Here is a 17,979-nt window from a genome sequence, read left to right on the forward strand (position 1 = left end):
TTTAAATACATGTAAAATACAAAGTATGTGCATAGTAAAAATTAAATTATTTTATTTGATGTAATTTACGTTTCATATACACAAAGAATATTAAAATTAGCGAATTTAAATTATAAAACCAATTATTATTTTACAGAATTAGTTTATACCACGGTCAATATAGAAATCAAAAATGATCTTTTCTCGCAAAATTCACGTTGGTGGTAAAATCGCTACAAGAAATTACTCGCTTGATAAATGTAAAGAGATAACCGGACAACGTGCGGAGATTTTCTCGACGCTGCTTCCATAATGCTCTCTATTGCGAGTGCAAATGCGAACAAAAACTTACGAATCTGAAAGTCATTGAATGCGTACATATATCCGTAGAGGGTAGCAAAAACGCACCGGTAGGTGTAGACGACCTGGATCGACCGGCGGTCTGTGAACTCGCACAAGAAAGTAGGTACGGTCGACAGTAAGTACGGCGTTCTTGGTCCGCCGCCGTTGCGTCCGGTCGAGTCGTCGACTATAACTACTTGTCGTGCTTCAGGACAATTCCTAGAGCCATCGAAATTGTATTTTCTCTCGTGTATCGTTATTTGTTTCTTGCAGGTATAATGTTAAATAGCACATTGTATCTTTTATTATTTATATTTACTATTATTATACTTACTCTTTTCTTTGTCACGTGACTTCACTTTAGTCACGTCTTTAAACTCGACTCGATCAACCAACCAACTAATCGGCAACGCGAAAAAGAGGCAATAATAAATGCAATATATATTCGATATTAAAATGCGCACTTCACGGTTTAAATAGATTTTTTTATATAGGATAAGTATTACAATTTTTGACAAGTTTCGAAGTTGTTTAATATATTACATATGTTTTGAGCACACATGGTGTGATAATAATTAATACTATGTGAAGTGTGCAACTTAATATCGCGGTTGTCACAGGACGTAACGTGCAGGAAATCACCTTTATATTTGCCATATTCCTTTATCCCTCAATTTCCGCTTCCTATCCGCCGTCATTGCGCCAACAAAAATATCGCGCAATATCCGCAAATCGCCTATTTTCGCATTATTATCACGTGTCTTGTCCGCGTATCAATAAGCAACAGGTCAGTAACTTTTCAAATCAACGTTACGCACGGTATAAATATTAATGAAATTTTAAATACAATGCACATCGCGTCACACACAGTAAACGAGTTACGTCAAAGACTGATAGAAATATTTTTCATCAATTATTATTTCGCGACTTGTTTCGATAAAATTTTACGCGAAATTTTTTTCATCATGAAATATAATATTATTACATAATTACGCGTAGATCACGTAGAGGTCACATTCATACGTGTAATGGCGTACACACAGTGTTCCACAATGGAAATCAAGTTCGACGCGTTTATTCCGTGCAACTTTATGTACTTTTTATCGATACGGTATTAGAAATAAAAACGCAAGTCAAGCAGAGAGACTGTATCAGTTCTCTTCGATACGTCTGAGTCTATTACACAGCGTAACATTTTTATTGCAAGCGCGAACGGCGACGACTTTCTCGCGCGCTCTTCGCCATAAACACCAGAACGCAATATCTTGAGTGTTGGAATATAAGCGCGTGACTTACATAGATGCATCCGTTGGAAATTGTTTGAAAGTTCATTTTACAGCGCGCATTAAGATATGCCGGCGTTACCGCGCCCGTAAACTCCCGATGCACATATTGCAGCTTGGCATAATGCTGTCATGAAAGTCAGCCCTGTTTCGTTGCAACTTCGAAGACTTGCAGCTGACGAATCATAAAAGCTCTCTCGCTTTCTCCTTCTCTGTTTCCCATTTCCTCTCTCTCTTTCTGCTTTTTCTCGTACTTGGTGTATAACCGACGTTTGCATCGCTTGCACTTTCTCTGGAACTACCTGACTTCTTTTGTTTTCTGTAGTTTTTCTTCCTTTGTGGACTTCTTTTTCTTCGCTACGTACTGAACTTTTTTTGTATACATTTCGTGTATTCCGAGTTCCATTTCTTGTAACTCACAGACTTCTTGATGGCGATTATTTTATCGAAGATTTCCGTGGAAATTATTTAAGCAACAACTTTTATTGGTTTTTTGTTTGCTTTTCACGTACGATTAAACTTAATCCTTTTTTTTTATGTTAAAGGAAAGAAAATTAATCTAATTAGTGCAAATCTTGTAAAAATACTTCTTTGTATCTATTATTCTCATTCTTTCATCTTTTTTCCTGCTTTTTTTACTTCTATTTTAAGTACATTCATTCTTTTTTTCCGAGTTTTGTACAAAGAATATTATCTTATCCTTTTTCTCTCGTGAAATCGCACAAATCTTTGTCGCTGCAAGTATCTGCGGTATCTTCTTTCCTGCCGTGATATAAGCGACAATGTGTCGGGGTCGATAAACTCTGTGTTCAACAGTACGATCGATACCGGAACGAGCGAGAAATATTGCACTACGTGTAAACAAATACTCCTCGAACAAGAGCACCCGATGCGAATGTAACACACTCCGCTCTTGCCTTTCTTCGTTTTACTATTTTTTTATTTAACGAATCTAGCACACGGCGGGACCAACTTGTTCGATAGCGATACCTCTGATATATACACACCGACTATAGTCTATACGAGAAACATATTGCTTGGTACGTAAGTAAATAACAGCGTTTATGGTGACGAAGGACCGTCAGTTTAGACGAGAGACAAATAGTCGTAAATTGACTGCTGCAAAGTCATTTGGCGCTGGCGCACACGGATGGATATTTTCACCGGCATGATGGATAATAAATGTTGTTTTGGTGGATATATATGTATATACACGCAAAACAGCCGAACACACGACTAGTGCCACAAAATTTATACTCTCTCCTTGACATTTACGATGCCACGGCTCGGTTAAAGAGCTATATATTTTGTATTAACGAATACAGCTTTTTATTAAACTTTAGATGCCCATCAATACTTTTTACCTCATTTACACAAATGAGGATACATCTCGGAAATATTTTATTCGAAGTTTGTTTTTTTACATCATTCCGTACGCTCGCATATTTTTCTATCACATCGACCCGATGACCTCAATCTCGTTCGAAAGGTCCGTCTGACAACTGGTATAGGGCTAAAAATCGAAGTGGAATTTTGACTGCCGAGCGTATTGAGCAATCGCTTTACTCAATTTTTCATCATTCTTGTCGGCGAACGGCACGTAATTCCGTGGAGCAACGTGACCAAGCGTAATTTCATCGGGCTTCCCATTTTTCCACTTCTTCCAGTCGCCATTTTCTATTCTCCCTCTCGCTGCACATGTATCCAACGATTTTCTGAAAGGTAAAGTCGAAAGCTTAGAACTAATGGAAAGCGTAATAAGTTTAGCTATTGCATAATCGCCACTAATGGCAGGAACGTATAATGGTACTTTGACAAAAGATCTGTCCAAAGAGAAAGACAAATGCCTCTTGAAAGGTGCCTTTTAAGCACACTGCTTGCTGCCGGGAGAGCGTTCACAGCGAAAGAAAAAAGATCACACAGTTGTAATAATATCTTTGACTGACGGCGAGCAAATTATAAATTATACTTAATACTTTACTAAAACAGCTTGTAACTTGTAACTTTTCAGAGTTTGTATTGCAAAATACACACAATATTTTATATTGGTGAAAAAGCTTTTTTGATTGACTCTAATTATGAGATTGAAAGAATATAATCGTTATAACATAGAAGAAGTAAATCCACGCAAAAGGTCCATTAAAAGGATCTTTCCGCGAGCATCCCATAAAAGAGATCATGGAAGCGATGACAAGAAGGAACAGAGAAAGGGGAAGAGTAGGTTCAAACGATGAATTTCATCTATGTGCTATCGTACAGTTTTATTCAACGGAGTTTGTTTGCGTAGCTGATTGCCTCGACGGTAGCAGCGACTCCGAGAGTAACGAGAGTGAACTTAAGCGATCAATTAAAAATGTAAACTCGCCTAATTGGGATGTTAAATGGTATATCACCGCCAGTGAGAACCGGCCGGTCTCGGCGCGATCTAGCGAATCGCTCACGGCTCTTTCCTTCTTGATTGCGCGAAGCCGCGTCTCGACACTTTTACGGAGTTAGAAGGTAAAGGTTGGTGAAGCGAGCGGAAAAAAGCGAACGAAAAAGAGAGCGGGATCGTTCTACAAAAGTTAGAAATGAGCCGGGCGCGCGTGCGCGCTTAAACGTCGAGTTTAATTGCTAATTTAAGCGCGCGCGAAAAGAATATTTAGCGTAGGTTTCGCGCAGCGAAGCAGCTTACAAAAGCAGTGACGAAAGTGTTTGCCGATTAAATAAGATGTATCGGGTCATTAAATATAAATGTACATATATTTGTCAAGTTTTATGATTAATGACTCAATATGTACGCAAAGGTTCCAACAATAAAAATGATTCTTAGCTATCAATTGAGAGAAGGAAGAAAGACAGAGAGAGAGAGAGAGAGAGAAAGAGAGAGAGAGAGAGAGAGAGAGAGAGAGTTAATCGATTGCTGTTAAACTAGAATTCGCGGCTTTAACTTCTAAAAGAAGAAACAACTAATTGAAAGCGATAATTTACTTTATCGTTTAATCGATCTGAGTGGAGAGCGATCATTTAATGCGACCCCAATGCCGGGAAATTCATAAAAAGTCCAAAGAAAGCATAGCAGGGGTAGATTATGGCCACACGGTAACGCGGTGAGTGCGAACGCGGCCCAAATAGATCGCATAAATTACGGGCCAGCCATAGAACGCGCGGCATAACGAGATAATTAATACACGGACGACTGTTCAAGCGAGAGATATGGAGAATGGGATGAAACGTTGATGAGAAGAAAGAGAGAGAAGCGAGAAGAGAGAGAGAGAGAGAGAGAGAGAGAGAGAGAGAGAGAGAGAGAGAGAGAGAGAGTTGCCGTCCTTTCTATACCGGACAACGCGCGTGTATCCGCGCCAGAATGCATTTGCCTACTGTTTCGTTGCTTCTAATGGTCGCCATTCGCCACCCCGTATATTGTCCGCTAGAACCGCTCGACAACTCTTTTGTTCTATGCGCGCGACGCACCCCGAATGAGAAATGATTTCCCATCGTCTGGGCGTTCGATTGCGTCACCATCGTTCGCGGATAAATTAACGTCGAGAAAAAGAAGAATTTCCGAGAAGTATAAAGTTGAAGAAGAATTATTACCCGTCCTTCTCCGCGCAAATAGGAGATAGAAATTGTCTTCTAAGTAGAAATAAAAGTTCCTTTTTCCCGGCGCGCAGTTTGCGCCGGTAATATTGATTGGCCTGCGGCGGTGAAAGCGTTAAAAGCGCACTCGGGATTGTTTTTTTGCTCCCTCCCTGTTCTGGCCGGTCGCGTCGTCATCGTTGGAAATTCCCAAAAGTTCTCGCCGGGTTGTCAGTGACGTAACGTTTTGCGTCCTGGTTAGCAAACTGCTCCAAGGCGTTAGCTCCAACTGCGACGTGAAACGTCGTCGGCTAGGAGTTTTTCGTCACGCCCGTCGTGCCGTTGCCGCCGCCTGTTCCCCCGCGGATTCTCCTGTCGAGTTGTTCCCCGCGCCATTGTCGAACCGGCCCAACCGGCCCGGGTGATTTTCATCAGCGACGATTGTTCGTATTCCTTGGCCGGGAGTTGCCACCCACCCGCCCGCTCCTGCCTACTGCGCTCCCCGAGGTCGAATAATTCACTTCCCGCGGTTCCGGCATTACGCCCGCCCCGGACTTCCGCATAAATTCACCTCGCGCCGCTAAATCGTGGCCGCGCAAACTTAGAAACACGGCCACGCGGCTTATTATCTCGAAGACAAACGCGCGTCTACCACGATGGCCGATAAATCGACGCGGCGAGACCGCTGGTTCTCGACTGCAGTGTTCTTCATGAGTGAAAAAAGAAAATTCAATCATGTCACGTGTTACGAATGTCAAAACTGTAAATTTTAAAGCAATTTTATCGCGTTAAACGTTATTGAAAAAAAAAAACAGAAAAATCAGATGATCACACACCTACAAAACAAAACACTGCATCGAACAAAAGATTGGTCTTCCTTTTTGTTATCGAAATCGCAATCTTAGAGGTCATTCTTTTTTCGCTTCTGTCACGTGAAAGTGTACATTCTATTGTCCGAAGGAATGTGATGCGCTTCGACAGGAGGGAACGAAATCGATTAAAGCGCAGCTCCGTGTCGGACCTGGAATGCGACCTCGTCGCCAAGTAAATGATACCGCGTATCTTTTTCGCGCTTCCGGCACGAGATTCAGCAGAGATGGACTTAACCTTTAACCGGGATATATCCGGGCAGCATTCCAAATTTTACGACGTGGAAATGGGCGATATATACGATGACTTACCGGTTTGTGACCCTCCGCATATCGCCGTAACAGAGAAATCGTGAATCGATGGATATATTTACTGCTGTCGATGCGACAATAAATCGTTAAATGATCAAAGTAAAGTTAAAATACCCTCGTGATTTTTTATGTCTTTCGTGCATGGAAAAGAATTTCCAGTTTGCAATCTCTCGCGATATCGCGAAACAAAGAACGGAACTGTTGCAAAAACAATTGTTAAATAATCTGTTGGCAAGTATAGCGCTGGTTTTCGTCATCGAATGTTTTTTGTCGATTGAAAAAGCAAAACGCGTCTTATATCAAAGATCAGCGTCCTGGATTTATTGCGTTTCCAACTTTAACAATGTCCGAGAAAACTTGCCTATCGGGTGCGCGACTTTAACCGAGTTCGAGATGAGTTCGAGCTGCAAGGCGACAGATATACCGGAGAACTCAATCCATACCTCGCGCAATTCAGTTGAGCGGAACTTCGCTGGTTTATTGGTCCGTCGAACGAGGATTTCGTGGAAAATAAAATAAATGTACCGAGCATGGACCGTCGCGAAGCGATAAGTCAAACTATTAGACGTACACTAGTGTTTTCTGGCTTTACCATGTTCGTATTTTCAACAATTCTTAGAGTAAATTGTTTTGTCGCAAACTTGTGAGAGAAATTTATAGTACAATTAATTCGGGCTTTCAATTTTCTTCGGTTTTTTGTCTCTCTAAGCACAATTTCATCAAGAATTACAAATTGGCGAAGCGAGATACTATACGATTTGCAACATATCGTCACATCGATATTCATTATTCAACGTTTGTATAACACGTGTTATGTACGTAAAACACGTTACACCTACTTGAACCTACTTGGAAACATCTCGAGTCACCTTGACGTTAAGCAGCTTAAACGGCTGATACATACGTGTACGCTGTTCCGTACATCGGATTAGCTGCGCCTAAGGGCTCCTTGTTTCTACGCGCTGTAAATTGGAATCTGTTCTCTATTACTGACACTCAGACCCGACACAATTTCTCCTACGGTGAGTGCTAAGCACGAGCTTGAGCGACTCAGAGACAAAGCCACATTGCAACGAAGATCGTGAAATACGTGATTCTGTACAAAGAGACGCGAGATACATGCGCACACTCGTGTCCGAAATTGTTATAGCAAATGTGTCGTTAATAAAATCGCGTGATACGTGAAATTAACATTTTTGTACATGTTCACATATAAAAGAAAAACAAAGGTAAGCAAATTTTACAAAATCCAGAAGTTGTTTTATTTTTTCTTATCGAATTGCAAAAAATTACATGTCTTTGGTTTGATTCTTTATTAATTTAAAGAAACACACAAAGCAAATTACGTGTACGTTGTGTAAAGATACAAAGCTTATACGAGCGTGTTAATCCTATATTGTTGCTATCGCAAACGCGAGCGCAAGTTGGGCGAAGTAATTATTCTGGCAAGTACGCCGCTCGACGTTGATACGTAACTGAACTGAGAATTATTCGGTGTAATCTACATCATCGTAATGTTCCACAAACTGAAATCGATTATTTGCCACGCTGAACTTCCATTAGTTCGCGAGCTGTGCTTATGAATCTGACAGTTGTAATGTAAGCGCAATTAAACGCATATCAAAGCGACTGTAAACTTTTTAGATTTCTGTTTCGTTGAAATTATCGTATTGCTCGCGGTGCAAGAAAACCTTGAACGAGGAAAATAATCTGAGGATTTCGAGCAAAATGTACTTAGTTTCCTACTCGTGGATTATTGATCTAAAGTAGCACAAACACTATGTAAGGAGACAGTGGAAAAGGAAAGATGGATGCGCCGTCGGGTCACAAAGAAACTAATCTCCAATACAGCGTAATGTAAAGCTGATGGCCCCCTTTCGAGATCGAGAAAAAACGACCTGTCGGAATACGGTCAGCGCATCTTTTGCATCACAAACGTCGATTTCGCAGTGAATCTTGACCGGACCTTTGTAAGAGATTTCCAGTAAGACGTAGACACTATAGAGCTGTTTTGCTTTAAATAATACGATTATTGTATAAAAAGATCTTGTTAAGATAAATACTTCACATGATCACATAATTTTTGTCAAAAACGAATTTGTTTAACGCTCTCAGTTTACGTAATTATTATTTTTTGTACTCAATTGTTTTTAGCAAACAAAGTCGTTTTACGATTAAAACGAGAGAGAAAAATTGTGGTGCACAATTTTCTTTTTCGATCGTGTCAATGCTAAAAAATTGTGAAAATTTTCCGGCCCTTCTAGTCTCGACATCGTATTCGAAACGTCAACGGCACTCGCGAGATATGATGTCGATGATGTCATATGGGAGGCTGTGCAAATTTTCTCGAACGATCACGTTCGAGAAAATTTTTGATGATTGACAAATTTCTGAATTCATTGTGTGTGTATGTGTTTTACCACTTATACCTAGAAATAATTTTATTTAAACCAATGTTTATACATTTAATTTATTCAAAATTTATAAAAAAAAAAAGTAGTTGAGTCAAGAAATGTAATTTAACATTGATATTCCAAAATCAATAACGTTGCATAGTTAGTCGTTCTTCACACAAGACCGACGCTTTGCCTTGTGAATACTCTTTATCTTTTCACAAGACTGGGCTATGCGTCTTCTTCGACACATCCATTTTGTGCCGCTCACGATAGAATCGAGACGCGGCTCGGGATGACAGCTCGGCAAGAATGCGCCCGGTCATCGCAATGTGATATCAAGCCTGAACCGTGACGAGAAGAATCCACCGAGTGAGAGGTGGACAGTTGTGGTGTGACTTATCGATCGAACATTATCGAGATGCATCCTTCTCATTTTTCAGTATCTCTTTGTGTAAAAGGGCTGCATTGATGTATCTTTCGAAGTAGTCGCTAGATAAATAAACAAATGATGAAAGAACTAGATATGTTGTATAAATTTTAACGCGTTATAAACATTTTAAAATAATATTTTTGAGGATATCTACACGCGCGAACGTTAGAAAAAATATTATAAATGTTAAAATAGTCTCAAGCTTGCTGATATAATTAAACATTCTTCACACACGTCGCTATTATAAGTATACAAAATGCATCGTATCGCACACGCGTGCAAAATATAAACGTTTTCTCTCTTTGTCATATCAGACGTGACTGTTACAAAATCGCTCGTAGGTAATCGGTCGTATTTTATCAATTATCGATGCTTTTAATCGAACACCGCTGCAACAGCAATAACGCACCATATCGGTGGCTGGCCATCAATTTTTTTGAGCTTAATCACGCACCTTTTATTACATCGTGATATAGCTTTATCGAGCAGTTCGACGCAACACGTGTAAACTCGCGTAAACGAGCGCTCACCGATTAAAAACTGTCTCTCGCCGATTTATTTCTCCCTCACGCTTTCCTGCTTTATGTTTGCGTTTACTCGCGTTCTGTGAAATCGCATTTGCTCTTTGCGGCGCAAAATTTCTCGGAACAATTATTTGCGACAGTTTATACGGGGGAAGCGCGAGGCATAATCTCGCATTACATATCTAGCACGAATTGACATTGCACACGCATTATACGTGTGGCGCTATTTATTTTTAAAACCTTTGAATCTCTATTTTAAGTAAAGGACAACAAATTACAAATATTAATATACATACGTTTATTTATATAATCTTGTATTAATCGCAATATCGTTTTCTGTTTCAGAAGCACGAGCTAGAATACTCGGCCCGACGGAAATTTACGTAAAGACCGGAAGTCTTTTGACGTTGACGTGTCTTATGTCACAAGGTCCTCATGACCTGGGAACGGTGGCCTGGTACCGGGGTAATCAGGCGGTGGTAACGTCACCGCGATCAGAAAATGACATCGAAACTGAGCCCCGCATAAATGTCGAGACGGAATGGAGCGACGCCCTCGCATCGAGGTACATAAAAAAATTAATTAAACGTTATATCTTATATCTATAAGTAGTTGAAGTTTTACCAAGATATAAAATTTATTATTTTTCACTAATCAAGTTTAACGCGAATAAGACAAGTTAATAAAAACCGTGATTGAGTTTTTTTCGCGTGCACAGGAATAAACTTTGTTCGCAATCTCGAGCGACGACGGTGCGTATTATAATTTATTTTTTATATATCAAAAACTTCCCTGACTTATACGCAAAACTCGTTTTCACGCTTGTGAACAAAATAGAAAAATAACTCGTCATGCTTGTCGCATATCCAGAGTCATCATTTCCGCACGGAGTGAAACCCCCGTAAACGAGTACACTCGGGTGATATTGTTACGAAGTGCTATTTAATTTTTTACACCGGCTCCAGTCGGGCAAGTACGACTAAATAAAAAATAAAGATCGCGCTCACGCGCGCACACTATGTTTTTCCGGTGGTCACATTTTAACGCAGTTTAAATATTTCAATTTTCGTCGCATCCCTTCAACGCATTTTATAAATTGGATTCCGCAGCGCGACCGAGTGCGTTTTTACCTTAAGCGACACAAGCATACCGCAATTTTGTAAAATTGAAAGACTCAGCGTGACACATTTACGTCGAACGAGTAAAATATATCGACGAGCGGTTGAGAAACGGTTATTGATATAAGTATTAATATGAATAAAAAAAGAAACTTAATTTCTTTTTATGACTTTACACATCACAATACGAGCGCATTCAGAACACGCGATTGATTTCAGCTGTCTTCGGCTTTTCGCTGGGATATTTTTTTCTTGCACACATTTCTTTGTGGAATCGTCCGTCGCGTGTACAATATTTCATCGCACACATTGTACCATATCTTTTTCGAGCCGCCGGTGAAATAAATAAATGGTCCTCCGCTTATCCCCTCTCGCGCCCAGGGGAAATAATGAGAAATAATGGCGCGCTGGGTGGTTGTCCCGCCGGTCCTACACGTCGTCGTGTGGCTCTTTGAAAAACTGATTCCGCGCTCAAATTAATTTATTTCCAGATACCCGCGCGGCACTGCGGGACCGCTTTGAAAAAAGCGAGTAATATACACACTGCCGAAACATCTTTCGCTAACGATGATAGAAAATTGGTTTTAGTTAATTGCTTATTAAATTAGCTTAAAATATGAAGAAATATTTGAAAATTCACTCTTTAATTTTCACGTAAAAATCGAAGAATTTAAAAAACTTCATCTTGATTCTCGGAATGAAAGTTACATTCATGCTATTCTATAGTGACGTCTGATTATTCTAATTGTCCGGCGCATGGTCGAGACAACAGGGTCCTTTGTCACGTGGTCCGCGCACCGTGAAGACGCATCGGACATACCCTGCATTTCGGGCGACCTGACTGTTTAGTCGGGCTGTTTGTGTCGGCTCGAATATTGCGTCGCCGTTGTGCTCGCCGCGTGTCCGTTTTTGGACGTGATTGACGATTGTCACGATGACGCTGTTACACTGCAGCGTCGCCGACAAATTTACGACGCCGCGGCTCAAGAAGCGAATTAATTGTCGCGGCGGCTACCGGTCCGCGACTTCCGTCTCGTGCGCACATCCGCTTACAGTAAATCCGGCGGGATTACTCTCGAAAGTACAGCGGTCGCGGTCGGAATGTCGTCATTTATTTAACGACATATGTTGTTTCGCTCTCTAAATTACTCAAAATTTGTCTCATATCTAAAAACAATACATGAAATTTAGCATGTAATATCTGTAGAAACATTTTCGTATAATATTCCAGAACAGAGTATATATTATTTCCATAAAAAGAACAAGAATATTCAAATTTGACACGAGCTAATCTACGAGCCTCGATTTTCAAGACTGAAATCTTCGCGCACATAAATCGCCCGAGGTCTCGATAATGTAGTGTGTAACCGGATATCGTTTTATTCCGTCACATCGAGATTATCCGGTCTTCCTCTCAGGCGATGGTGGTGGTCTCGTTGTCGAGAAGAAGGGGCTTAGTCGGTGACATCGCTATACATTTTCATTATCCCGGGATCTCTTCGTCGTGTCTATAACTGCTATAAAGGTCGTCGTTGCTGCTCCAGCATCGCAATAATTATTTCGTGGAGCATTCAGTTCGCGGAATGCGGTAACCACATTGCAGGACGGCGTTATGTAACCTTAAGCGGTCGTTATTGGTCCCACGAGCGCGATGCATTACGACACCGTGCGATGAAGCTAACTACTGAAATACAACAAGTAAATGAGTAATCGATAATCTATTGGGAGCGCTTCGCAACTTCTTCGCGTGACGTTATATATCGTGTAACGGATGTCCTCATTGTCCGTGCACATATACAGGATGCTTAAAAGAACTGTTAAAATATATAGAAAATAATATACGTCCTATTGTGTATTTTATTTTTTTTTATAGTCAAATGTGGAGACAAACAGGGACTCTTTGAAAAAATGTATTTGTATCGTGACATTTTTATCAGTTTTGCTTCTCGAAAAAAGTTACTTTTAAATATTAATATTTTATGAAACAACCTGTATATACATATCTACAATTTATATATAATACGTATATCCGGCAAAACTGTGTAATCGTTTCTTAAAACTGACACTATGTGCAATATTAAAAAAATATATTAACGTAGATTATGTACGTAAATAAATTACTCGTTAAATATATTTGTAATCGATACTCTATTAGAGATTAATTAAAACTTCTGCGAAAACTTTTATCTCTCTTTTACTTGAACTTTTATTCTCTTTTACTGAGGAAAATGTAGAGAAAGAGTAGGTTGAATTTTTGCACACTCCTTTCGTGGCATGTTTGTACGGAAAGTTTAACAAAGATAATTATTGAACTTAAAACCTGAAAAATAGTCGGAAAGTTTAGAGCAGTTTTTCATTCCGGTGTCGATCGGCAAACAATCGCAGGCAGGATCTCTCTTTTTAATACCTTACAGGATAGAATTGTTCGAAGCATGTTTTAGCCGCTTTTCCAGCTAGCTTGCCGTTAAATTAGCCGACCGCCGATTAACTTTCGCGTGTCCGCGTAACTTTATCTCTCTTACGCGTAATTGCGTGCTTATCCGTCCGCCGGTGCCGATTAGCATAACACGACCGTGCGATGTATTTTTACATCGAGTCCGGCCCGGAATTTTCTTTCCAAATTGTGTTTTGCGTGTTTGGAACAATTTAATACCTAACATTTGAGAAATTTTGCGCTCTCACTGCATCTGTAAAAACTTTTGTACATGCGATACGTTGCGGAAATCTGAACTTCTTCCGATTTCCATCGATTCATTCGACATACGATGTACTATAGTTCATGACGGTAACGAACATGTCGAACAAATAGAATGGGAAACGAATGAAAAAAATACTCTGGTTTTCGATTATCACAGCTGGCTAAGGTTGGAATACAATGTAAACTCTATGAGAGCGAAAAACCGACTGAGTGTAAAAGTTGAAATCGGTTTGATCGTTTTTTTGCGACCAATTAGAGCAAAAATCATAAAAATTTTCAATAATAAAATTAGAAATTATAATTTCAGTTTTAGACAGTATTTTGTAGTAGTAATTGATTATTATGTAGTTTCCAGCATAGTTTTTTAAAATACGAACAATGTTGCTGCGTAATATTATGTTTTTGTATCTTGCATCATGAATCGCACATGAATGAATTAATAGAGATATCTCAAAATCGTATTATAGATTATGTAGCACGATGAAATTTGTGGATGGATATCATGAATATCTTCGACAAAAGTATGCATGATGTGTGCATTACGCAGAGAGGAAAATGTGTAATTGGACCGCTGCTGCTAATAACATCGTTCGGATAATTATCTCTGAATTAACGATACTTCATTGTTAGTTGCGTCATTAGTTATTTTATACGATCCTCCTGTACTTTCTACTGACTTAATGAAATTACATGCTGCCAACGATATTTAATTAAGCCGATCTTGTTAAAGCAAAGCGATAACACGCTATCTTGTTAAATCGTTATCGTTTTTAACAACTTTTATAACAACATTGACGCGTTTTGTCATCTATGTTGTTTATGCGGAAAATTGTCAATTTGATATTTATGTTACTGTCACCGTGGTCGATTTAAAAAATATCTTCAACATACACGTGACAGGTACGGATATCATGCACGAAACACGATGTAATGTATCTGTACTACGTATAATTTACCGATAAACTATTATCTTTTGTGTGCGGCAGATTGAGGATTACGCATGTGAAGCCCAGTGACTCCGGAAACTATAGTTGCGTTCCTACCGTGGCAGAGAGAGCGAGTGTCAACGTGCACGTGATCAATGGTAAGTCCGTCAGAAATGCCATAACTGATCCACGCGACAAGATAATCTCTATACATACGTCGATCACTTATCCCGGGGGTTGTTGCGATATATCCGGTCTGCATTTATCACACTGCATTAACTCTTTCACGCATGATACATCCCTTCACTGACAATTTAATCCTTTCGCACACGTGCTTGCAGAAAATTAAAATTAAAGCGATACGTCTTTGACTAGAAAATTGGAAAAGTTACATTCATTGGTTAAATGACAAACAATAATGTGCAAACAACCGTGCCCGCTTTAATCAATTTCGTAATTACTAACATGCCATGTTCTATATTCTATAGTTTTTTGAAAGCAACTTTTATTTTCTTTATTTTTTTCACTTTTTAAAAAAATATAAAAATAATTAAAACAAGATGAAAATGTACATAGAAAAACAGAAAATTTGTATCAACAAATAACTCACTTGCGGTATTGTATTTTGAAAAAAATAGTCAAAAGGATCTACTTACTGAAAAAAACAAGTAATTTAATGAAGAATACGTATAAATCATACACGAACCACATTGTTGGCTTATTATCCGGCATAGTTGATGTTTTTTGCTCACATTTTTCCGTCTACTTTATACTGCCTGATAACATAAAAATAGTCGGATACCGCCGACGGCGAGCCGCATTTTCTGACCGGGTCCACGAAAAAGTGTAATATCCAGCAGAAGGAAGATTCGCGAAGATGAAAGGCAGAACGTGCAGGCCGCTTGAAAGGCGAGTTCTCTGCTGGTGGCTCTGCTGGTAGACGATCGAACGCGAATTACAGTTGACCACGAGAAAACCTCTGGATCGCGTGTATATACATATATATCCCCGGCTCTCACTAAACCATCTGACAGCTGAGAAAATGACGATTACTCATGGTTACAAATACCCCGATATTTGTTCTTATTGGACTATTTTGTTCTCTAATAATTTCCGAGGTGTACGATTAAATTGCTTATCGCACGTTTGCCGTAATTATTGATTAATGATGAAACATTTTAAATTTGATAAAAACTTCTTTTCAAACTCGTAACTGGATCGTAAAGATATTGTATTGCAATTTGGTACATTTTGTTTCAAATCTGCCGCGCACGGGCTCATGCCCGGCAATCGGAAATTTACGGCATCGCCGAGTCGTTAAACAAGCATATTTCAACGGTCGCACTCCGGAATCGTCGAAACAATGTAGCGCGCGTGTTTTACATTAATGCAAGCGTAATTAATGCGTCGACGTCTTTGTTGCATGCGAGTCGCAATATCAGAGATATAATAAACCGTTTTACTGCCTAACCGCAACTACTATATTTGAAGGAAAGAGAAGTTATACGTACACGTATATAACTTATGCATACTAGGTGACTCAACACAGCATACTAGCCATTCTCTGCTTCAACAATTCTCAACTGGTTTTGACTGAATCTACTATATTAGTATATTATTATCCTAGTATATATTAGTATACTAGTCACACTTACATACATACAAACTTACAAAATTAGTTTTTTCTTAGATATTTTTGTTTATTTTTTAGTAAATTAGACATTTATGGAATTTAAACAAATTTGTAAAATTTTTCTAATAATTATACTATTGGTGTGGCATTGATAGGGCAGTTTTGCGAATTTGTAGTTGAGAATCACTGTGTAATATGTGCTAGCAATTTCCTGCACGGAGCAGCATTTTAAATACATGCGCGCATTTTATCAGAAAAATACCTGACTGTTTGTTTAAAAAAGAGATAATAATTTTTTTTGTCGTTCGATTTGTCTGTAGCTGAAATGAATTATATGCGCTCGTTAAACCTTTCGTATTTGTACCTTCATTCGCGGGATAAAAATTTTTATTGCACGATTTTTATTTTCATAGGTATTGAATGTTTTATGCGAACATAATGGCGTTTGCGCTTGTTTCAATCGATTTGTACGTACTACATCTGCGAATAAAATTTTATATGTACTTGTTCTTTTTTAATTCTAGTTCTGTGCAAACTTTGCGTGAAATTGAAAGAGAATTATAAACCAAACGATTAGATAAAATAATATTTTAATTTTTTTTTATGATACGTTTAATATTACTTTGTACATCTTAAAGTTTGATTAAAACCGTGCTCGACATCAAAAGACTAAATCTCTTGTTTCATTTTAAAAGTCTACGAGATGTAATGAATGTCTTTAAAGAATTATTGCGTGAAAAATATATGCGCGTTTAATAATTTTTGTGTAAAAGCGTCACTTGCAAAATCAAAATGTTAATTATTAACGGAAATTGATGAGTGAATCACGCCGTATGGAGAACAATTCGTGAATTTGTTCGAGCGGATAATAACTTTTCCAAATGCAAACGTGCGGAATTTGTTGACAGCACGAACGTATGAAATAATTAGATGTGATAAATGTGCGTGATAAGAGAAAAATCGCACGCTATTATTATTATCGTGGATAAAATTTTTTTTAATCGAATATGTATGATCGACGAAAGCGACGTCGTAGATGTAGTCGTTGAGAAAACGCCAATTTTTGTATAACTCGCAATGTGCATATTTCCAAAAAATAATATCAAGAATATACAAGTAAAGTTTCAAATAATATAACTTGGTTTTTTTTTAAAGATTAATAACCGTTTTTCGACAAATAAATTTTCATGTAAATTCAATTGTTTTAACGTACATAATGACACGGCGCGATAATGTATCCCCTATGGAATCGCACTTGTTTGATCTATTTTTGATATAGATAATTTCCATCGATGCAAAAGTTAATTACTTAAAGCAGAGCCAGTTCAATCGATCTGCGCAAAATTCTTTAATTACACTATCTGCCGAAGCGACATCGACAGATCAGCGATCGGATTTTCGTTTGCCGTACTTGCACGAGAAAAAGTTTCGTAGCTGCAAACACGGTCATCGATCCGACATCGATCTATTCGGACACGTTGAGTCATTGAACAGGCTTTTAGTCTGCATCGCTTATTCCGTTTAGTATAATTTCAATATCGATCGCGCCGAATGCGTGGCAACGATACAGAATCCCTCTCTCTTGCTTGCGCGCGGATGAGAAATGTAAGTAAATTTGATTTACATGAGAGCGCGAGACAGATTAACATAAAATCGATACGAGTTTTTCTTTTGTCGGAATAACTGAATTTCTTTTCCGCGATATGACGACAATTAGACCGCGTTAAATATTGTTACGTGTAGAACAAGACACATTTATAATAATAATAGGTAAAAGTAAAATAGCAGAAGCTCACAATTACATTATTACTACCTACAGTTAGTAAAGAAATTCGTATAAATTTAGAGATAATTCGACTTCTCGTGTGCTTGTTAGCGACGAGAGTAGCGTTTATCAGCGTTATTTGTAAC

At 38.7% G+C, this 17,979-nt stretch overlaps 1 protein-coding gene across 1 annotated transcript in view; it reads left to right on the forward strand.

Annotated features, from left to right (window-relative positions):
- The window catches only part of LOC109853382 (zwei Ig domain protein zig-8-like), a 231,126-nt gene that overhangs the window by 189,121 nt on the left and 24,026 nt on the right, over positions 1-17,979 (forward strand). Inside the window, exons 4-5 of the mRNA XM_020425454.1 lie at positions 10,039-10,258; positions 14,496-14,593. Of these exons, the coding sequence (XP_020281043.1) occupies positions 10,039-10,258; positions 14,496-14,593 (318 nt within the window). The remainder of the gene's footprint in view (positions 1-10,038; positions 10,259-14,495; positions 14,594-17,979) is intronic.

This window comes from Pseudomyrmex gracilis, unplaced genomic scaffold (genome assembly GCF_002006095.1).
Source record: "Pseudomyrmex gracilis isolate BER0280 unplaced genomic scaffold, ASM200609v1 scaffold_47, whole genome shotgun sequence".
NCBI lineage: Eukaryota > Metazoa > Arthropoda > Insecta > Hymenoptera > Formicidae > Pseudomyrmex > Pseudomyrmex gracilis.